The sequence below is a fragment of the Cavia porcellus genome, unplaced genomic scaffold, assembly GCF_034190915.1.
Source record: "Cavia porcellus strain 051 isolate PalLab524CR breed Dunkin Hartley unplaced genomic scaffold, mCavPor4.1 scaffold_6, whole genome shotgun sequence".
Taxonomy (NCBI): Eukaryota; Metazoa; Chordata; class Mammalia; order Rodentia; family Caviidae; genus Cavia; species Cavia porcellus.
This window is the reverse complement of record NW_026947489.1, coordinates 89,125,921-89,143,987: the sequence shown is the minus strand read 5'-3', so window position 1 is coordinate 89,143,987 and position 18,067 is coordinate 89,125,921. Positions and strand designations below refer to the sequence as shown.

The following is an 18,067-nucleotide window of genomic DNA, read 5'->3' as shown; positions in this document are numbered from 1 at the left end:
AAGCGCACTACCACTGAGCTACATCCCCAGTGCACAGGTAATTTCTTTTTATTCCAGAATGTGTGGGGATTTCACCCCCAGCAAGAACATAAATCAGTTGTAAGTAGTTGTCTTCTAATAAAAAGTTCTGACACTGTCTGGCACAGTCCTCAACATCCCCTTTCCCATGCCATTCAGATGTCCTCCATTATTTTATCTGAGCTTCAGAGCAGCTCATTCCCACAGACCTTTTACCTTGGGTTCTGTTAATTGGCTTTTATAGCTCACAGAACAGGAAAGTTTATGCTATTGGTTCATTATCAAGGGTATCAGAGGATGGCGATGGAAAGACTCATGGGTGGGTTGTGGCTGCGTGCTCTCCTCAGGTGCACCACCTCCCGGGAGCCTCCATGCATTCAGTTGTCTGGATTCTCCTAGAGCCTTTTATTTTGGGTCTTTATAAAGACTTCGTTGTATAAAGCTGATTAAAACATGGACAAGCTGGGCATGGTGGCACATGCCTTTGATCCCAGCGCTATGGGGATTGAGGCAGAACAATTTACAAGTTCAAATTCTGCCTGGGCAACTTAAGGCCCTGTCTCAAAAATTGTTTTAAAAGGGACTGGAATGTAGCTCAATGGTAGAAAGACCCTAAACTTCATCTCCAGTAATCACACATAGCAGAAAAGAAAAGAAGGGAGAAAGGAAAACATGAACAATGTGACAAATAAAAAGTATGATTTAAGACAATAATATACAACCATCGAGATTCTTCTTGGCCTCTTTGCAACATTTGCTTGTCCTGGGGATAGGGCTCTCACTGTCTACCAGACAAGAGAAGTTCTTGCATGTGGTTTTTTTGTTTGTTTTTCTTAGAGAAATTGGGATTGAGTCTAGGGCTTTTGCACTGAGCTATATTGCCAGCCCATTTTTATTTTGAGACAGTGCCTTGCTAATTTGCTCAGGCTGAACTTTATCTTTTATGGTCCTCCTGCCTCAGTCTTCTAGAGTGCTGGAATAACAGTATGGAACAACCATACCTGACAGGGCAGTGAATTTCTTTACAGCCAGCTCCCAAAAATGGGAGAGAGGTTAGAGTTTCTATGGCCTGGCTTGGGAAAGAGACATTCTTATTTTCTGTGAATCACTGCTGGGTGAGTTATGAGCCAGGACCCACTGATGAAAACAGATAAAAAGTACATGTGTATCTCATCACAGACAATACATACGCAAGTGGATGTGGCTGTGTTCAAATAAGATTTTATTTACAAAAACAGTCCTTTGGCTTATCAACTCCTGTCTTAAATCAGAGATCTCTCCCCTACATGTACTCAACACTTGCCTTTGTGTGTGTGTGTGTGTGTGTGAGAGAGAGAGAGAGAGAGAGAGAGAGAGAGAGAGAGAGAGAGAGAGGAGAGAGAGAGATTAACTGGAAGATTACATTTAGGGCCTTTTTAAATTTTGAGATGAGTCTTTACTAAATTGGTAAATTTCCCAGACTGGTCTTAAATTTGTGATCTTTCTACTTTAACTTCGTAGAAAGCTGGGATTGTAGGCCTGCACCACTGTGCTTCACTTGTTTTCTTTTTTGTTACATTAAACTGTTCAGTGCGTATGTTAGTTAACAGTTGGCACACTTAAAGTGTCTCCTGTGATCTTTAATTTGGTAGTGCAGGATGCATGTCTTTGATATTACTGATGAATATAGTTGTTCATTGGTTCCCTCATATTGAGCAGTGTACAAAATTCATGCATTTTGAGTGTGCTCATTGAGCTCATTTCTGCACTGATCTTTAAAGGTGGACACGCTATATCTGTTGCACCTGTGTAAGAAATGAATACAGACTAGAATAGACAGCTTTAGCTTTCTGACAGTTATTTTGTTTTTCAAGGGGACTTTAGTGTTTTGCAGTTACAGTTGAGCAAAGATCTCAGCACTTCTGATAGACACCCAGGTTGATTGTTTCTGCCATGATTCCCTCTCCTAAGAGTTCAGCAGTTGATGTTTGGAAGCATGGTTCTGGGTTCATGGAAAATTGCCGTTTATATGCACTAGACATCTGCTCTAAATGTAAAGTATGTTTTTGGGAATGTGCTCTTTCATCTTCAGATATTCTTTTTTTATATATCTTTTTTTTTTTTTTTGTCTGAGACAGGGTCTCGCTGTGCAGTTCAGGCTGGTCTTGGGCTCACTTTGTAGCCTAGGCTGGTCTCGAACTCACATCGATCCTCCTGCCTCAGCCTCCTGAGTGCTGGGATTACAGGCGTGAGCCACCAAGCCTGGCCAGATATTCTTGTAACAACTGTTTTATTATTCCAGACCATTGAAAGTTTTGCTGCCCAAGAAAAACAAATGGAAGTTTGTGAAGTGTGTGGAGCCTTTTTGATAGTAGGAGATGCCCAGTCCCGGGTAGATGATCATTTGATGGGAAAACAGCACATGGGCTATGCCAAAATTAAAGCTACTGTAGAAGAATTAAAAGTAAGTTTCTAACAAGCATGCATTTTAGCTTTAGGGAAATTAACTATAATGTACTATTAATAAAATTTTTTTATTATAACTAAAAATCAGTCACATAGAAATATAAACCTGTCATTGATGTTTTGCTGATACTTCTGTTCATTTGAAAAATGATGGCCATTTTGTTCTTTATTAAACTATCAAAGTACTTTGTTATCTTCACTCTGAAGTACCAAAAATTTGGGAGAGGATGACAGAAAAATTTGTCGAGAATGATACCTTGTGCACATACATGGTCCTGAATTTTGTCTTTTCTTTGAAGACGCCAACTTCCCTGAGTGTGTCTGCAGATTGTTTCATGTTAGGTGACTGTTGTTTGACAGTGTCTTTAAGGTAACTATTAAAATCTGACTTGAGAAGCTGAGGGTGTAGTTTAGCAGCAGAATGTTTGCCTAGCAAGGCATGAGGTCTTTCAGCTCTGTTCCAACAGGCAGACAAAAATCTAACTTGATTTTTTAGGAAAAATTAAGAAAAAGAACTGAAGAACCTGATCGGGATGAGCGTCTTAAAAAAGAGAAGCAAGAAAGAGAAGAAAGAGAAAAAGAACGGGAGAGAGAAAGGGAAGAACGAGAAAGAAAACGACGAAGAGAAGAGGAGGAAAGAGAGAAAGAGAGAGCTCGTGATAGAGAAAGAAGAAAGAGAAGCCGTTCCCGAAGTAGACACTCCAGCCGCACATCTGACCGGAGGTGCAGCAGGTCTCGAGACCACAAAAGGTCACGAAGTAGGGAAAGAAGGCGGAGCAGGTATGGAATACATGAGCCAGTGTCTGGCTTATGAGCCTACAGTAAGCAGTTTCTAGTGCTACTCCTTGGAATGGTCCTCAGGAAGCTAAGCAGGAATGCACCTCAGCTTTTGATGAGATTACAACAGAAACTTGTTGTAAATTGAAAATAAGGTTTAAGTGCATTTCATACCTGTACAGAGCGTCGTGGTAGCACAGAACATTGTGGGGTATCTGGGATGAGTGAGAGCTGCAGCTTACTGCCCCTGCACAGCATCAGGTAGTGTTGTGCAAGGCAGTGTTTGTTGCCCAGGGGAAAGAATCAAAATTGTGCATTTGAAGTACAGGTTTCTGTTGTATGCGTATTACTCTCACCACTAGAAAGTCAAAAAACTGTAAATTGAAACATATCTGTAAGGATTGTTAGGGTGCATGACAAGAGTTGAGTCAGTGAGTGGTTCTATCTTTAGGGTCACTTTTTTCTAAGATAGTATAGGAGATGGTTTCTTGGTCAGTCTCTCCCTACCCCTGCCCTTCCTTACCCCCTCCCTGTCTCTATCTTTTTTTGGCGGGGGTGGGTGTTGGGGGACGGACAGATGGACCCAGAGTTTTACTGTATGTAGTCCAGGCTGGCCTCAAACTTTGTGGTGACCCTACCTCAGCTGCTGAATGGTAGGACTGCAGGTACATGCCAGCATACGTAGTGACAGGTGACAGTCTCTTAAGTGCTGCTTTTCTCACTGATTTTAAGGATAGCATATGATTTTAAGGGTAAAATGAAACTACCTTTGCTGTTGTGATTCTTAGAATAATAGTTGAGTCTAAAGAGCACAATGATAACCAACTTAGCACTGTTTGAAATATATTGAATTTGAAATTTCTAATGTAAAATATTTAAATAGGGTGTTCTGTTCATTTGCTTTTCAAGGGAAAGTGTTACTTTTATATATACTACTTCAAGGCCTTTTCTCATTGTACTACCAGTTGAACTTGATTTTATGTTTTAAATTACTCAGAAGTAGAGATCGGCGGAGAAGCAGAAGCCATGACAGATCGGAAAGAAAACATAGATCTCGCAGTCGGGATCGAAGAAGGTCAAAAAGCCGGGATCGAAAGTCATATAAACACAGGAGCAAAAGTCGAGACAGAGAGCAAGACAGAAAATCCAAGGAGAAAGGTTAGTGTATGTGAGAAATCAGTTTCTTTGGAGGCTTTTTGCACACCTCTATTGTTCATTCACTTGCTCCAGAAATGGGCAGGGTGCTGCTCCATGCTGTATGTAAGGCATACCACTCGTTAGAAACGAGCATCCTGTCCAGACCTCTTTTAGTGAAAGTTCCATCTGGATTCTTCCAAGTGTGCTTTCTTGCAGGCTTATTACACTGCAGAATTTATTACTTTGCTTATTTCTTATATTTTAAAAATTGCTACATTGTTGGATAATGTCTTCCAAAGTAAATTTACTTTGTTGTATTGGTCTTCCCGTGCAGCATTCATTTAGCTCAATAATGAATTTCTAAATTTCCACAAGTTGAAAACCTTCTATGTGTCTTTAACCATGTTTTACATTAAATCAATATACTCTTTCCTTCTTTTTCTATTGGTGATCTGTGGCTTCCCAGTAGCCGACTTACTATGCTGTTAGCACTATGAACTTTTAAATTTTGCCTTGGGCAAGTTTCTCAAAATACTTTCATCTTTTTTTTGGGTGAAGTTGAGACAGGGTCTTGCTGTACAGTTCAGTTCAGGCTGACCTTTCAGTCACTGGTTAGCTCGGGCTGGCCTTGAACTCACCATCCTCCTGCCTTGGTCCCCCAAGTGCAGGGATACCAAGCTTGTGCCACCATGCCTAGCTTCTTACCTTTTAATTCTTTTCTGAAACATAATTCTTTGTGTCATCAGAGCCTACTTTCTGCATTTTCTTTTCAGAGTATTTTAACACCTTCATTTTCGTATCAGCTGGGCTGTTTTGCTTTGCATGGTTTAAAGAGTGAGGAAATAGCATCTGTTTCTAATTTTCTCACTTCTGCTTGTCCATCCTGTTTTATCTGTGCCCATATTTAATTATCAGTGTAATATATGTGCTGCTGTTTGAGTTTTATCCTTGGTCTTTCATGTGGTACTCGTATTGTGTTCTTTTGTAGAACTGATCTATTTTTTGTCAGGTTTTTTTCCTTTGGTTAGAGACCTAGCAGCACAAAGATGGACTGGTGTTTTTGCAGACAAGAGTCTCTGCTTTTAGTCTTCCTTATTCATGCACCCTTTGTTTTAAAAATTCTTAAGTATTTTACATATATTGGTCTTTTCTGTAGCATAAAACACACACTAAAAAGTAAGAACAAGAATAATGTTTTCCTCTTTGCTGTCAGGATGTCTGTATTTGTCATTTTAGTTTAGAAATTCTGTGATTAATGAGACGGTTGGTATTAAGAATTAATTATTTACATTAGTTTTAAAAATGTTTCACCAAGTGCTTTGTAAGACTTTCTGGGTAGTATATTTTTGGGGTGAAGAATCAACTGTTAAGAGCCTGATATATCTGTAATCTCAGCACTCTGAGAAGCTGAGGCAGGGGAATCGCAAGTTTGAGCCCAGCCTGACTCAGACTCTGTTTGAAAAATTCTAGAAAAGGTTTAGGGATGGAGCTCAGTATAAAATCCCTATGCTAAATAAATACAGATAGTGATGTCTGAGATGAATTAATCCTTTTTGAGAAAAAAAATTTTTTTTTTATCATCCGTACCGGGGATCGAACGCACAACTGCATGCTTGCAAGGCAGGCACTTAGGACACTGAACTAAATCCCCAGCCCCAAATTTTAAAACTATCTGTTGTTACATTACCTACCCTATTTAGTTTGTGCAGCTTGAAATAAATTAGGTTGGTTCTTAGCAACAGAAGCTAGGTGCCTTATGAAATTAAAGTTGAGTTGACTGGCACTAGCCTGACTGAAACAGGTGCGTTTGTATAATTTCTGGATAGAGCACAGAGATGTCTTCTTGTGTCTTGATTATTTTTCTCTCACTGCTGAGACAAAATACTGATGCCCAAGTTAAGGGAAGAAGGGTTTTTTTTAGCTCACAACTTGTAGAGATTTCAGTCCATAATGGCTCCAAGACAGGGGACTCCATGGGAGAGGGGCAAAGTAACAAAGCAACAAGGGCTTTCTGCCCCTTTTATCTTATCCAGACTACTTAGGTCATGTGGCACTTACACCCTCATTCTTAGTGCCTTCAGCCAAGCCTTGCATCATGAATCAGTAAAGCCCCATCTGAGAAAGCCTGAACTAGGATTGCATGAGACTTTTGGGGGACGCGCAAATGCAATGCATAATAGCTTCTCTCTAATGGTATCATCACTGAATTTGGTGAAGCTTGTATTAAGCAAAATGAGCAGAGTTGTGTTTAGATCATGGACAGACGGATTTTCCTCATGGGACTTGGAAGAAAAGGTTAAAATTTACTTTTTCTTTCTTGTGGTTCAATTCAGTTTAATTTTTCTTTTTGGGAAAAACAACTCTCAGATGGTGTATGAGCTAATATTCACTAGAGTAACAGATCTAATACAAAATATATAGAATTTACAAGGTAGGCTTACAGGTGCCACCTGCAGTCAAGTGTGGAAGAGTGCAAAAGGGCCATCTGCACTGGAGAGGTGAGCAAGCCAGTCCCAGGTGGCAGACGGCAGACCTCAGCTCACTGCAGAGTCCCATTGACTTCTGTATCAGAAGCTGAGGGCTCTGCACCGGGAGAGTTAGGGGTCTGTGCTAGAAACCAAGGAAGGGACGTCCTAGGCAGTGGAGAAGACTGTCACCACTCTGAAGAAGCAGAGTTCCCCTTTTCATTTCATTCAGGCCACGAGCCTATTAGTTGTTGCCATTCATACCGTAAACCTGTTTGGCCACGCTGAGAACTGTGCTAATGCAGTGAGTTGGGCCTGCGTATCTTTCTTTCTTTCCCTCTTGCTCTCCCTCTCCTCCCCTCATTCTTTCATTTGTACTTTGTTTCTGAGACAGGGTTTCACTATATAGTCCAGGCTGGCCTTGAATCCAAGCTTTGAATTTATAGCAATCCTCCTGCCTCAGCCTCGCATGCGCTGGGATTACAGATGTCCACCACCATGGCCAGCAGAGTTGGGCATTTCTTACTCAAGTTGGCACAACATTTAACTGTGGTGATGCAGGTGGCTTCACACACACACACCCTTCCCTTTTCTAGCAAAGCATAGAAGTTTAGTTGCTGGGGTTGGGATTTACCATCTATTTTTTCAATCAGGTTTATTCCTTTTGGATATTTGTGTATGCATAAAAATCTTTTGTATTTAAAAATGTGAGATTGTGTGAACATCTTAGAAAATGGCTTTTTTCAACTTTTGTGATTACAGTTTTTACCTTCTGATTTAACAGTTGAGCCTCATGTGTATTAGATTCTGCAATGTACTTAAGTCTTTTGAAAGAATCTGCTGTTCTACCTTTTACCTTCCCATTCTTGCTTGTTTGCTTCTCTGTAAATTATAAATTGTTTCTGTTGGGGAAAATCAGCAAAACGTTAATTGATGGTTGTCTTTGCTCTTTCTGTTGCTTTGAAGAGCAATGTATTTATTGTACTTTCAAATCCATGATTGGTGTCTTCTTTTGTAGCAGAAAAGAGGGGATCTGAGGATAAAAAAAGTAGTGTGAAGTCCAGTAGTCGAGAAAAACAGAGCGAAGACACAAACCCTGAATCGAAGGAAAGTGATACTAAGAATGAGGTCAATGGGACCAGTGAAGACATTAAATCTGAAGGTGACACTCAGTCCAATTAAAACTGATCTGATAAGACCTCAGATCAGACAGAGGTAAGTGTATTGTTTCTCACTTTGATTAGGGCTTTTTGTTACTGTTTGACAGTGCAGCGTAAGTATGCACAGATGAAGATGGAACTAAGCCGAGTAAGAAGACATACAAAAGCATCTTCTGAAGGAAAAGACAGTGTAGTCCTGCAAAACATTTTGAGGTACATTGTTTTGTCTCAGCTATTTTGTAGCAGACTCGTGTCCCCCTTAGTGTGCCTCTTTGGAAATTACTGCCCACATTTGTAATATAGTCGCCATTGAAAAGTTAATGATCCTTTTTTTAGGGATTTTGCTGTCATTTCTTTTTCTTTTTCTTTTTTTTTTTTTTTTTCTTTTTTTTTCTTTTTATAAAAAGGTTGAACTGTTTTTTTCTTTTTGGTATTAAGTCCATCTTGTGTTGGTACATTGGCAGAGGCATAATGCTTAAAAACTTAACTATTTCTGAGGCACATGTTGGACTACTTTGTTTTAATTAAACTGCTAGTATTTCTTTGTCGAGGATGTTTCTAGTTTTTTGCTTTATTGCCTTGCATTCTAATGCAGTTTGTTCTGTAACTCGAGAGCCAGTAGCATTGGATTGATGGAAGTGTAGGGTTTATGAATTATTGCAGCTGACTACCATACCTCACACAGCGTTGGTGTTGTGAGCGGCCCATGAAAAGCCAAATTAAAAATCAAGGATTCAGTCAAACTAAGCAGGTACTCATGCCAGGTACTCCTTTCTCTACCCACATCCATGTTTGAATGCTATTGCCTGTGATCTTTACGCTTAACTGTTGTGTATCTTTTTTGTTCTTTATAAGAAGTGCAGAGGGGTTTTTTTTTTGTGTATTGTGTGACAACTTAATAAAGCAAATGTTTAACAGAATGGAATTTTTTTTCAACTGTGTGTAGGGATGCAGTGGTGCCCAGAATTAGATATCTTTAAAGAATTTTAAATACAATAAACACCTCATATTATTCGCCTTGTTACATTCAATGCAATTCTCAAGTCTTTAAGAGGTATGTGTTTAATATTTCCTACTGTGTAGGAGAATTTGCAGTCAGCCATAGGTGTACAGGAGGTCACTGGTTGATGCATTTAAAACACTGGTGAATGGCAAGGGCAGATGCCTTCAGTCTGTGACATGCACAGAACTGACGAGCTGTGTAAATTGTGAGTTTTTTAAAGCTGTTAAAATTCAGGTTCTATAAATGTTCTTAAAATCTCTAAACTCTTCACTCTTTGGGCTAGTGGCATGGGATGAAATATGTGTAATAAAGCAAAGTACCAATTAATTGATTGCTTTCCTTTTCTTGGAAAGCAGTACAATTCTTTCGGTGTGAGCCATTCACACGTAGAAAAGCATACACAGGCACACGGCTTATACCACACTGATGGCTTGGCCATCTAAAAAAAATACAGGCATTTCACATACACATTAATTATAATTAGCAGTTAGTGACTGGGCCAACACTTAGTCTTAAAAATTTGCCTTTTATATGCTGTCTGATTATCATTTTTCCCCAAATTTTGCATTATAGGACTACTGTTCGAAGATTTCTTGAAGAATACTGAAAACGGCATAAAGCGAAGATCAACATTAAAATGAGGTGAAAGAAAGCTATAGTGGCATAGAAAAATATAAAGCTCAGTTAGTTATTTTTTGTTTTTGTTTTTTAATTAAAAATTAATTCAGAACTGATGTGACCTACCAGATTTCAGAACATGTGTTAATAAGCATATATGCCACTGAAAACTTAGGTCTTGTATCATATTTTTTCTTTAAGACTTTTTAAGAAATATTACCTAAATATGTGGCTTGCTCAGTGTTTAATTGCAAATTTTCATTCTTGGACTTTGCAGACAGGATTAAACATTAGTATTCTTGTGAATCAGACTTAAGTGGGATTCCATTTTTACAATTCTGCTCTACTTAGCCTTTGGATTTAGAAGTAAAAATAAAGTATCTCTGACTTTCTGTTACAGAGTTGATTGTGTCATTAAAAGTTTTAGTATTAATCTTTTTCTAATAAAGTTATTGACTCTGAACTAGTCCCTTGTTTTACCTATTGAGATATACTACTACTAAGTTTTGGTGTACAGTTTTATCTAATTTCTTCTGTTTAAGACTGACTTTTATAGAATTTTCAGTCTAATGTTTCAATATAATGGTGCTTCAATTTGGGGGTGGCTAGGAATAAAACTGGATTTTGGTTTTAATAGCGAAAATGTATAGTGAATTAGAATATATTTTTACATCCCTGAAAGATTTCTTTCATAATAGAAATTGCTGACTATTCTGATAAGCATTATCTTTCATCTAGCCATGAAATGATGTAGAATTTGAGAACTTACAACTAAGTTTGGCCTTGTTTTTATCTTGTACCAAGAGTCTCTTAATCTGTCAGTTTATGAATGTATTTTTTTCTGTATGTGGAGTGTGTCATATTTATAGTAAGAACATTTTAAAAACAGCAGGTAATATTATGTCACATACAGAAGAATTAGCAGCATGTTTCTATCTATAACTACCTTCATCAACTGTATAAAATTATTCTCTCCAGATATATATCTTGTAGCAACTCCTTTTAACTTGGAATTCTCAAATATTACCATCAGTGTATAGGAAAAGAAACTGAGTTAAGTGGGTTAAAGACTTCACCCAAACTCCTGTGGCTTTGTGTTGATAGAGTTGTAGGGCAGGAAGGTGAGGTCTCTGTCCCTTGTCTACTGCCACTGTGGCCAGTAGCACTGTTGTGCCACTGTGTTCATTCCGATTGGCACAGTGAATCCCTGCAGCTTTACTAAATACACCAGACTTTAAAAATAATGAAGATAGCACTTTTAGAGGCTCTGTATGAGAAAATGCTGTGGGGACAGAGCCCTCCTGTCTTTCCTAGATGATCCTGGATATGCAGCAGTAGATGAGGAACTTGTCTCTGAATTGCGAGAGATGATTCATGTGAGATAAAACAAAATCTTAAGCAGAATTAACCGGCTCCTAACCACTGCTTTGTGTCCTTTGGCACAATTGTGGTATTAAGGAAGACATACTTCACTGTGAAAAGGCTTGCATGCTAAGAAGACTTACTACTAAGGTATGAAAATGCCAGATTTGTTCTCTTCCCCATCTAGGATTAACAGCTAACTTAGACTAAGTCCCACTGGGCTCCAGTGGGAAGGCCTGACCCCTTCGGGTGTCTGTGGCTAAGCACTGACCTCAGCTGTCGAGGTAGAGAAGGTGGGTTTTGCACTGTTGCATATTCCATGTTGGTTTGGCTCAAGAGGAGCTTATTGTTGCTAACCAGCATCACACGAATGTAGAGACCAGGTGCTTAATTTAAATAAGAAGTACATGTTTTTTCTATGCAAACCAAAAAATTATCAACTGATTAATATATTTGTTACATTGTTTTGGGATACGTATATGGGTATAGTGCATCTTCATTGTTTTCAATCCCTTTATACCACCACTTCCCCCGTTGTGGATATTTTAACACACAAAACTAAAGCAGTACAATTGCCCTTTACCAGCTCAGCACCAGTACAGTTTATAACCAGTCTTCATGTATGTGTCTTTTATTTTCAAGCAAGTCTCAGTTATACCATTTAATCTGTAAATAGTTCACTTAATCTGTAAATAGTATCTCTAAAAGACAAAGACTCCTTAGATAACATTGCTGTACAGGCAGATGAGCTTGTACTAGCCAGAGCTGTCTGGCTCTAGCCCAGCTCGGGTAGCACAATTTCCCAGATAGCGGCCCGCTGCACAGGGCCTCCTGTCTGGAATGGAGAGGTAGACTGTGCACCAGGGCCATGTGCGGTTAAAATGTGTTGTTTTCTTCAAACAGATCGGTTTATTTTTTGGTTTTGTTTGAAATATTTTTTTATTGCCTTCTTGATCTTAACCTGTTAATAACCTAGTCATATTATGCAACTTAGATATTTACTTTCTCTACTTTGAGTGTTATTCACCTGCAGGCAGTCTGCTTGTTTCCTTAAACAGTGATCAGTGTCACAGGGTCACCAACCTTCTTTCTAGGCTCTGAGAATACTTGGACCACATGTGGATTGAGCTCAACAATTCAAAAGTTTTTAAAGATGTAAAAACAGAAACATTTATGCTGGAATTTTTTGAGCTCGGTTCCACTCTGTTCTTCAAAATGCATTGTAGATGAGTTGTGTATATTTTTAAAACACCTTTATGTGCATGGAATGCTTGAAGTTGTATTTGATACGTTCTATGGGCTGGGACTTCATTCAAGATTGATTTCCAAGTTTAAATTTCTGACTGACTTAGTTATTTGTAAAAGGATCCCAGGTGACTACTTCTTTTGAAATTTTGTATTAAAAGTGTAATGGTTACACATGATTTTAAAATAACAGTAAACGCAAGGTGGTTTAGAAACAACAGAAGTGTTTAGTGATCTGTGTCTTCTGTCCTGTTTTCCTCTCCAGGAACTCCTGCTGTTAGCAGTTACTCTCCCAAGGGTCTGTCTTGTCTTTTGTTTTTGTTTTTGTTTTTTTTTTACTGGGGGTGGGTGGGTTTCTGTTCGTTTTGGGTGGGCAGTGGGAGGTAGGGGAGTATAGATAGATAGATCTATATATAATTACATATGTTCCGAATTTTGCCATGTTCACTTACATTTAGAAACAGTTGAGACATTAGAGCACTTTTAAATTGAACATTTGCCTTTTAAGAGTACATTTCAAGTAAGCCAAAGTGGAGAAGTGTATGAATTTTTTTCATTGTTGTGTCAGAATTTTTAGTTTGTATGTTATAAATGCATTTCAGGAGTTTCGTAGGTGATCTGCTTCATCCCCTTGGCCACCCTAAGTAGGTCAGTCCACAGATTTAAGAATGCTTAGGAACAACGGCCTGAGAAGTAGTTTGACATAACGGGGTTTGCCGTAACTCGCCCCTAGGTACATACCTTTGAGAGAGACTTACACGTGTGCCAGGAGATGGATGTAAAATTGTCATAGTGACATTGTAACAGGAGGAAAAAAAAGGAAAAACAAAGCCTGGGAAGACGCCACGTCTGTTGGATGCGTTGTGTGTGGAATTGCACGTAGTGAAACAGCTCCTGTGTGGACATGGACGACCTGACACCAGTGTCCGAGGAGTGAGTCACAGAAGGCTGTGTCTGCTGCACTCTCTCGGAAGCTGAGGCAGGCTGTTAAGTACATGGCAACCAGAGAAAAATAAGGAAATGATGGGAGCACAACTCACTGTCAGCTGGTACCCTGGAAGCTTGAAGAGGGGGAGATGTGATCTCAGGGGGCAAGAGATCTGCTGAATTGGGGATACTATTTCTGAAGCTGGTGGGGCATTTAAACAATGTTATGTGGTTTTGTATGTATGATATTTTTAAATAAAATTTAAATTTTAAAAAATGAGAAAAGGTGTCAGTGCAGGTAGTGACCAATAACATACGTAACCAGAAACTTATGACATTAACCCTCATTGTGTAGCAGATTTAAAAGGTACTGTTCCTCTGTGCCAAACTGAGAGCCATAACCCTAGTTGTAAAAGACAGAAGACCTAAGTACATCTCTGTGGGATACAGTTTCTGTTTAGATGCCAGCCATTGGTGGTCCTTTTGTCTGCAGCCTCATGGAAGCTTCTCATGTTCATGCCATTCCAGGAGGGGAAACTGCCAGAATCCTGTCCTTCCCCTTGCGCAGGTAACACTGTCACCTCAGCCTGTATAGCCCTGCTCTGAATTAGGAAGTGCCAGGAAATGCTACTCAGTGAAGCAGGAAAAGTGCATCCAGGGCATAAGGCTTACATGGGCAAGGCCCATGGCATCATTCTGTCTCTCTCACCCCTGTCCCACTCCCCACATGAGACTTGTGAGCGCTCTGTGTGAGCTGAGCTTGAATGGGTTCATTCGGAGCACTCCCGTGTGCACCTGGTGCCAGGCGCGGTCCACTGACCGACCGTAGGTGTGTCCATCACTAGTAGTTGCTTGGCTCTAGGGAGCAAAAGGGGGTGTGTCCCGAACTGTCATTAACCTTGGTAAAGGCAAGTGAACAAAGCTGGCGAATCGGAGTCCTGGGTCACTCCACATTTTATTCAGAATATGTTCTGGGACTTAAGGACGTACCCTGCCTACTTAAAAAAGCTGCAGCTGGGCAGATTGGGAGACAAACGGGTGTTGCTGTGAGTCCACAAATGGCCCGGACCACATTGCAAGACCCTGTACCTGTCCCAGTCAGTCAGTGGAGTTAAACCTTTGTACAAATTGGTTTTTTACAGTGAGTGCATGAGGTGAAAACTGCAGTCAGGAAGTCCAGCTTTTACCCATGTTTGAGGTGTGGGCAGTGTTTATTAGAGTAGGTGTTAATTTATCAACCTTGTGATGTTAAATTTCTGTCCTCATTGATTTATTGTAATTAACCTTTAAACTACCAGTGCTCATTGTGCTACTAGGCTAGTGTCGGCTTTCCTAGCAGTATTTTTTATTCTACGAGCTTCATTTGTAGCCAGCCTAAAGTTTCATTTTCCACAAATAATGATTTTAAGCCAGCCTTTAGCCACTACTTCAAGGTGGTATCAGTTGGGGTTGGCCGCGTCACCAACACAGTCTGGTGTTGGGACCCTGGTGACTAATGTGTGTCCCCCACTGTTCAACACTCAGCTACTGAGAAGGTGAGGAAGAGGAAGAGGTGGCGTATTGAATGTATTGGCCATAAGGAGCGTCATACTATGAGTGTCTCATCGTTCCTGAGTGCTGAGACAGGCTGTTACCACTGAGAACCCTAAAGGGTTTCCTGCCACACATCTAGGGTTAACGTGTGAAGAAGCGGCACAGTGGCTGAGGCGCCTTGACAGTCATTAGAAATGAGAAAAGAGCTCAGAAGGCTAGACAGGAAGGAGGTGCCTGGGGTGCACGACACATGACTGCTCAATTAGATGCTGGAAAGGGCATCGGCAGCTCCTTCCTTAGTTTTGCAAGTCATCTGTTTAAAGCCCGAGAGATGCTTGAAGGCACTTCGTAGATTAAAAGTATGCAAGTAGAGCTGGGGGGTGTCTCAGCCCTGACGTCTGGTGCAGGGCCTTGAGTTTCCCCAGCAGCAGGAGTAGGTGAGTAGGCATGCAGATAGGAAATAGTATGAAGTTCTCTCCAAGATGGGAGACACTAATCTGCCCTACTGGGGTACATGGAGAGACACCGCCATAGCACTAGCTGTCTGTTTCTGATGCAGGTGGAGGTAAGAACTGCAGAGTGAACTTGGAATGTGCTCATCGTAATACCAGGAACTTGCTCTGAGCTCAGAAGGTAAAAAATGAGGAAATAGTTTTTCAGAGTTCAAATATGAAGTTATCCAAACTCTTGCATGCTTCCAGACTTACTTACAAAATGATGCCAAGAATCATTTATGGTGGTACACATCTGTAATCCCAGCACTCTGGAGGCTGAGACAGGACGATTCCTTTGAGTATGCGGCCAGTCTGAACTCTGGAGCAAGACCCTGCCTCAACCCTGTTTTTTGTTTGTGGGGTAAGGCATGTTTGCAGCTGTACTGTTGATAGCAGGGACTCTCCTTCAGAGGTGGTGTGTCTTGTATCCATTCAGAGCTTCTGTATTGCACTAGCTCATATTTCCTGAAAGTCCTTTAGTCTTTTTGAATGTCCTTGGCCCAAATGATGAAAATAAATTATGTAGTGGTTTACAAATATATGTAGTTATTAAAATAAGGCTTAATAGTATGGGATAGCATCTTGTGTTTTTGCCTAAACTCACATCTGTGATTTCTCTGGTTAGTAGCTAGTAACTGAGAATTGGCTTTTTGTCAATTATGGTTGCAGGTTTCTTCTGGTTCCTTCCTGAGGTCCCACCCCCACCCCTTTTGTTGAAATAAGATCTTGCTAAGTGCCCAGACTGGCCTTGACTTGTGATCCTCCTGCCTCAGCTTCCTGAGTCACTAGGATAGTAGGTCTGTGACCCAGATCCTGCATCTGCATGAAGATACTCAATACACACTTAATAAAAGTACTTTGGAAAAAAATAAATCCAGAGGTGGGGATTTAGCTCAGTGGCATAAGCACCTGCCTTGCAAACAGGCGGTCATGAGTTCAATCCCCAGTACTGATTTAAAAAAAAAAAAAAATACATCCAAAGAAGTAGATTCTCCTGAAATTAAAGATTAAGATCTATTTTTTCAGGGGCTGGGGATTTAGCTCAGCGGCATAAGCCCCTGCCTTGCAAGCAGGCAGTTGTGAGTTCGATCCCTGGTACCGATAAGGAAAAAGAAAAAAATATATATATATTCAATATGGAAAAGACATAAAATATTTTATCCTGAGATTGCAAAAGCAGACTTGTGATAACCAAATAAGGCTGGGTTTCCATTTTCGGTCCTGAGGACTATACCATCTTAACCCATGTCACGGATTGGGAGAACCCAAAATATTAAACTGTAAGCCTAAATTGAGTCACATCATTTAGAGGTGCTTCAAGGGCTGGTGAACTAGGTAGGGAAATCATAAAAAGCAACGACTGAAATCAATCTGCTGTGGTTTGGTGCCCCTGCCATCAAACTTTCCAATTGGTTTAATTTTGTTTTCATAGCAGCAATTTGGAAGCTAAGTGATAGATAGTCTTGGCTACTTTTCTCTCATTGGTGAGACACAATATTTGATGCCCACAATGAAGGAAGGAAAGGTTTATTTAGTTTAGTTTGTAGAAGTCTCACTTCATACTCAACTGATTCCAAGGCAGGATGGCCTCAAGCAACAAAAGCGAAAAGGGGTAAAGTGAGAGCAGGCCTCCTTCCCTCGCTTATAGTGTATGCCGGCTCCCCACCCCTGGGTGGGTGCAGCCCCCCCACGCCAGTCCCAGCGCCAGACAATGAGCCAATCACAAATGCTAGACTCAGCCACTTGCACGACTGCATGAGGCTTTGGGGGGACATACAGACATGAATCATGACGTTGGCTCAGAACATAATTTTACCCATCTCCACAGCTGGAAATTTGTGAGCCCTACCTTTCTGAGCAGTGCATTTGATAGCTATCTCATCTTACCTGCATGATCTGAGTTAGTCCCCAGTTCACAGCAGTGCACCTATAAAGGTTTTGGTCTGCTCTTGTCTGGATAGTGCAGTTTCAGTGAAGTCAAACTACAATTGACATCACAGTTATTACAGTAGATCCACAAGTTGATTACAGAATAAATATGGAACTTTAGTAGACATTTCATTAGCTGAGGCTCCCCCTCATCCCCATGCGTGCCAGGTAGGCCTTACAATATATTACCACATTTTAGCTATCAGAAACAGAAAGGTAATAGTTAGAAGCCAGCCAACACTTTTATTTGTGGGTTTTTTTTGTTTTGTTTTGTTTTGTTTTGTTTTGGTGTTTTGAGACAGGGTCTCACAATGTAGCCCAGGCCTGACCTTGATCTCTCCGCCTCAGCCTCCCAGGTGCTAGGATTACAGACAAGCCAGGCCTTTTCTCTTTAATCCTCTTTAGGGCTGGGGATCAAAGGGGCTTCACAAAGCAAGGGCAAGGGTGCCATACTGAAGCTCCTGGCTGGGGATTTAAACTATGCAGTGGGTATTTAAATGCATTACTCATGGGCAGTCGTCTGGGCAGTCGTGCATGCCTTGGAAAGCTCCCAGGAGACTTGCATGGTTCCCAGCATATCCTCAGGAAGTGAGTGACACTTCCATGTTGCAGGATAGTGGCGCAGAGTGAGTCTTGTGGTTTACTGTCCTGAGAAGTGGCATGCTCTGAAGCAGTACGTTGTAAATCACGCTGTGTTTCCTTTTCTCAACGTGGAGGAACTGTGTCCCCAGACAGGTGGCACTGGGCTTGGCAGCATCACCAGGGCCCTTGGCAAGTGCACATTTATGCCCCCTTTTTATGTTCACCTGGGAGGGGGGGAAAGGGGGAGTCTGGAAACAGCAGTGCCTCCCAATCTTGGCTGGCTGCCAGGCCTGCGACAAGGGACAGTAATGCCATCTCCATGCTCTGTGCCCTAGTCTGGCCTCCCTGTCTCCCAGAGAGATGTAGGTCAGG

At 40.8% G+C, this 18,067-nt stretch overlaps 1 protein-coding gene across 10 annotated transcripts in view; it reads left to right on the top strand.

The window, feature by feature from the left end:
* Luc7l3 (LUC7 like 3 pre-mRNA splicing factor) overlaps positions 1-10,020 on the top strand; it is a 45,249-nt gene extending 35,229 nt beyond the window's left edge. The window contains exons 7-13 of one of the 10 annotated variants that reach the window (XM_063251321.1): positions 2,300-2,461; positions 2,960-3,243; positions 4,238-4,398; positions 7,861-8,004; positions 8,110-8,215; positions 8,688-8,753; positions 9,579-10,020. In XM_063251321.1, the coding sequence (XP_063107391.1) occupies positions 2,300-2,461; positions 2,960-3,243; positions 4,238-4,398; positions 7,861-8,004; positions 8,110-8,215; positions 8,688-8,712 (882 nt within the window). In that variant the 3' untranslated portion in view covers positions 8,713-8,753; positions 9,579-10,020. Of the gene's footprint in view, positions 1-2,299; positions 2,462-2,959; positions 3,244-4,237; positions 4,399-7,860; positions 8,058-8,086 lie in introns of all 10 variants that reach the window. The other 9 variants (XR_010048270.1, XR_010048272.1, XM_063251319.1 and 6 more) reach the window with 9 other exon arrangements.
* The last annotated feature ends 8,047 nt before the right edge of the window (positions 10,021-18,067 follow it).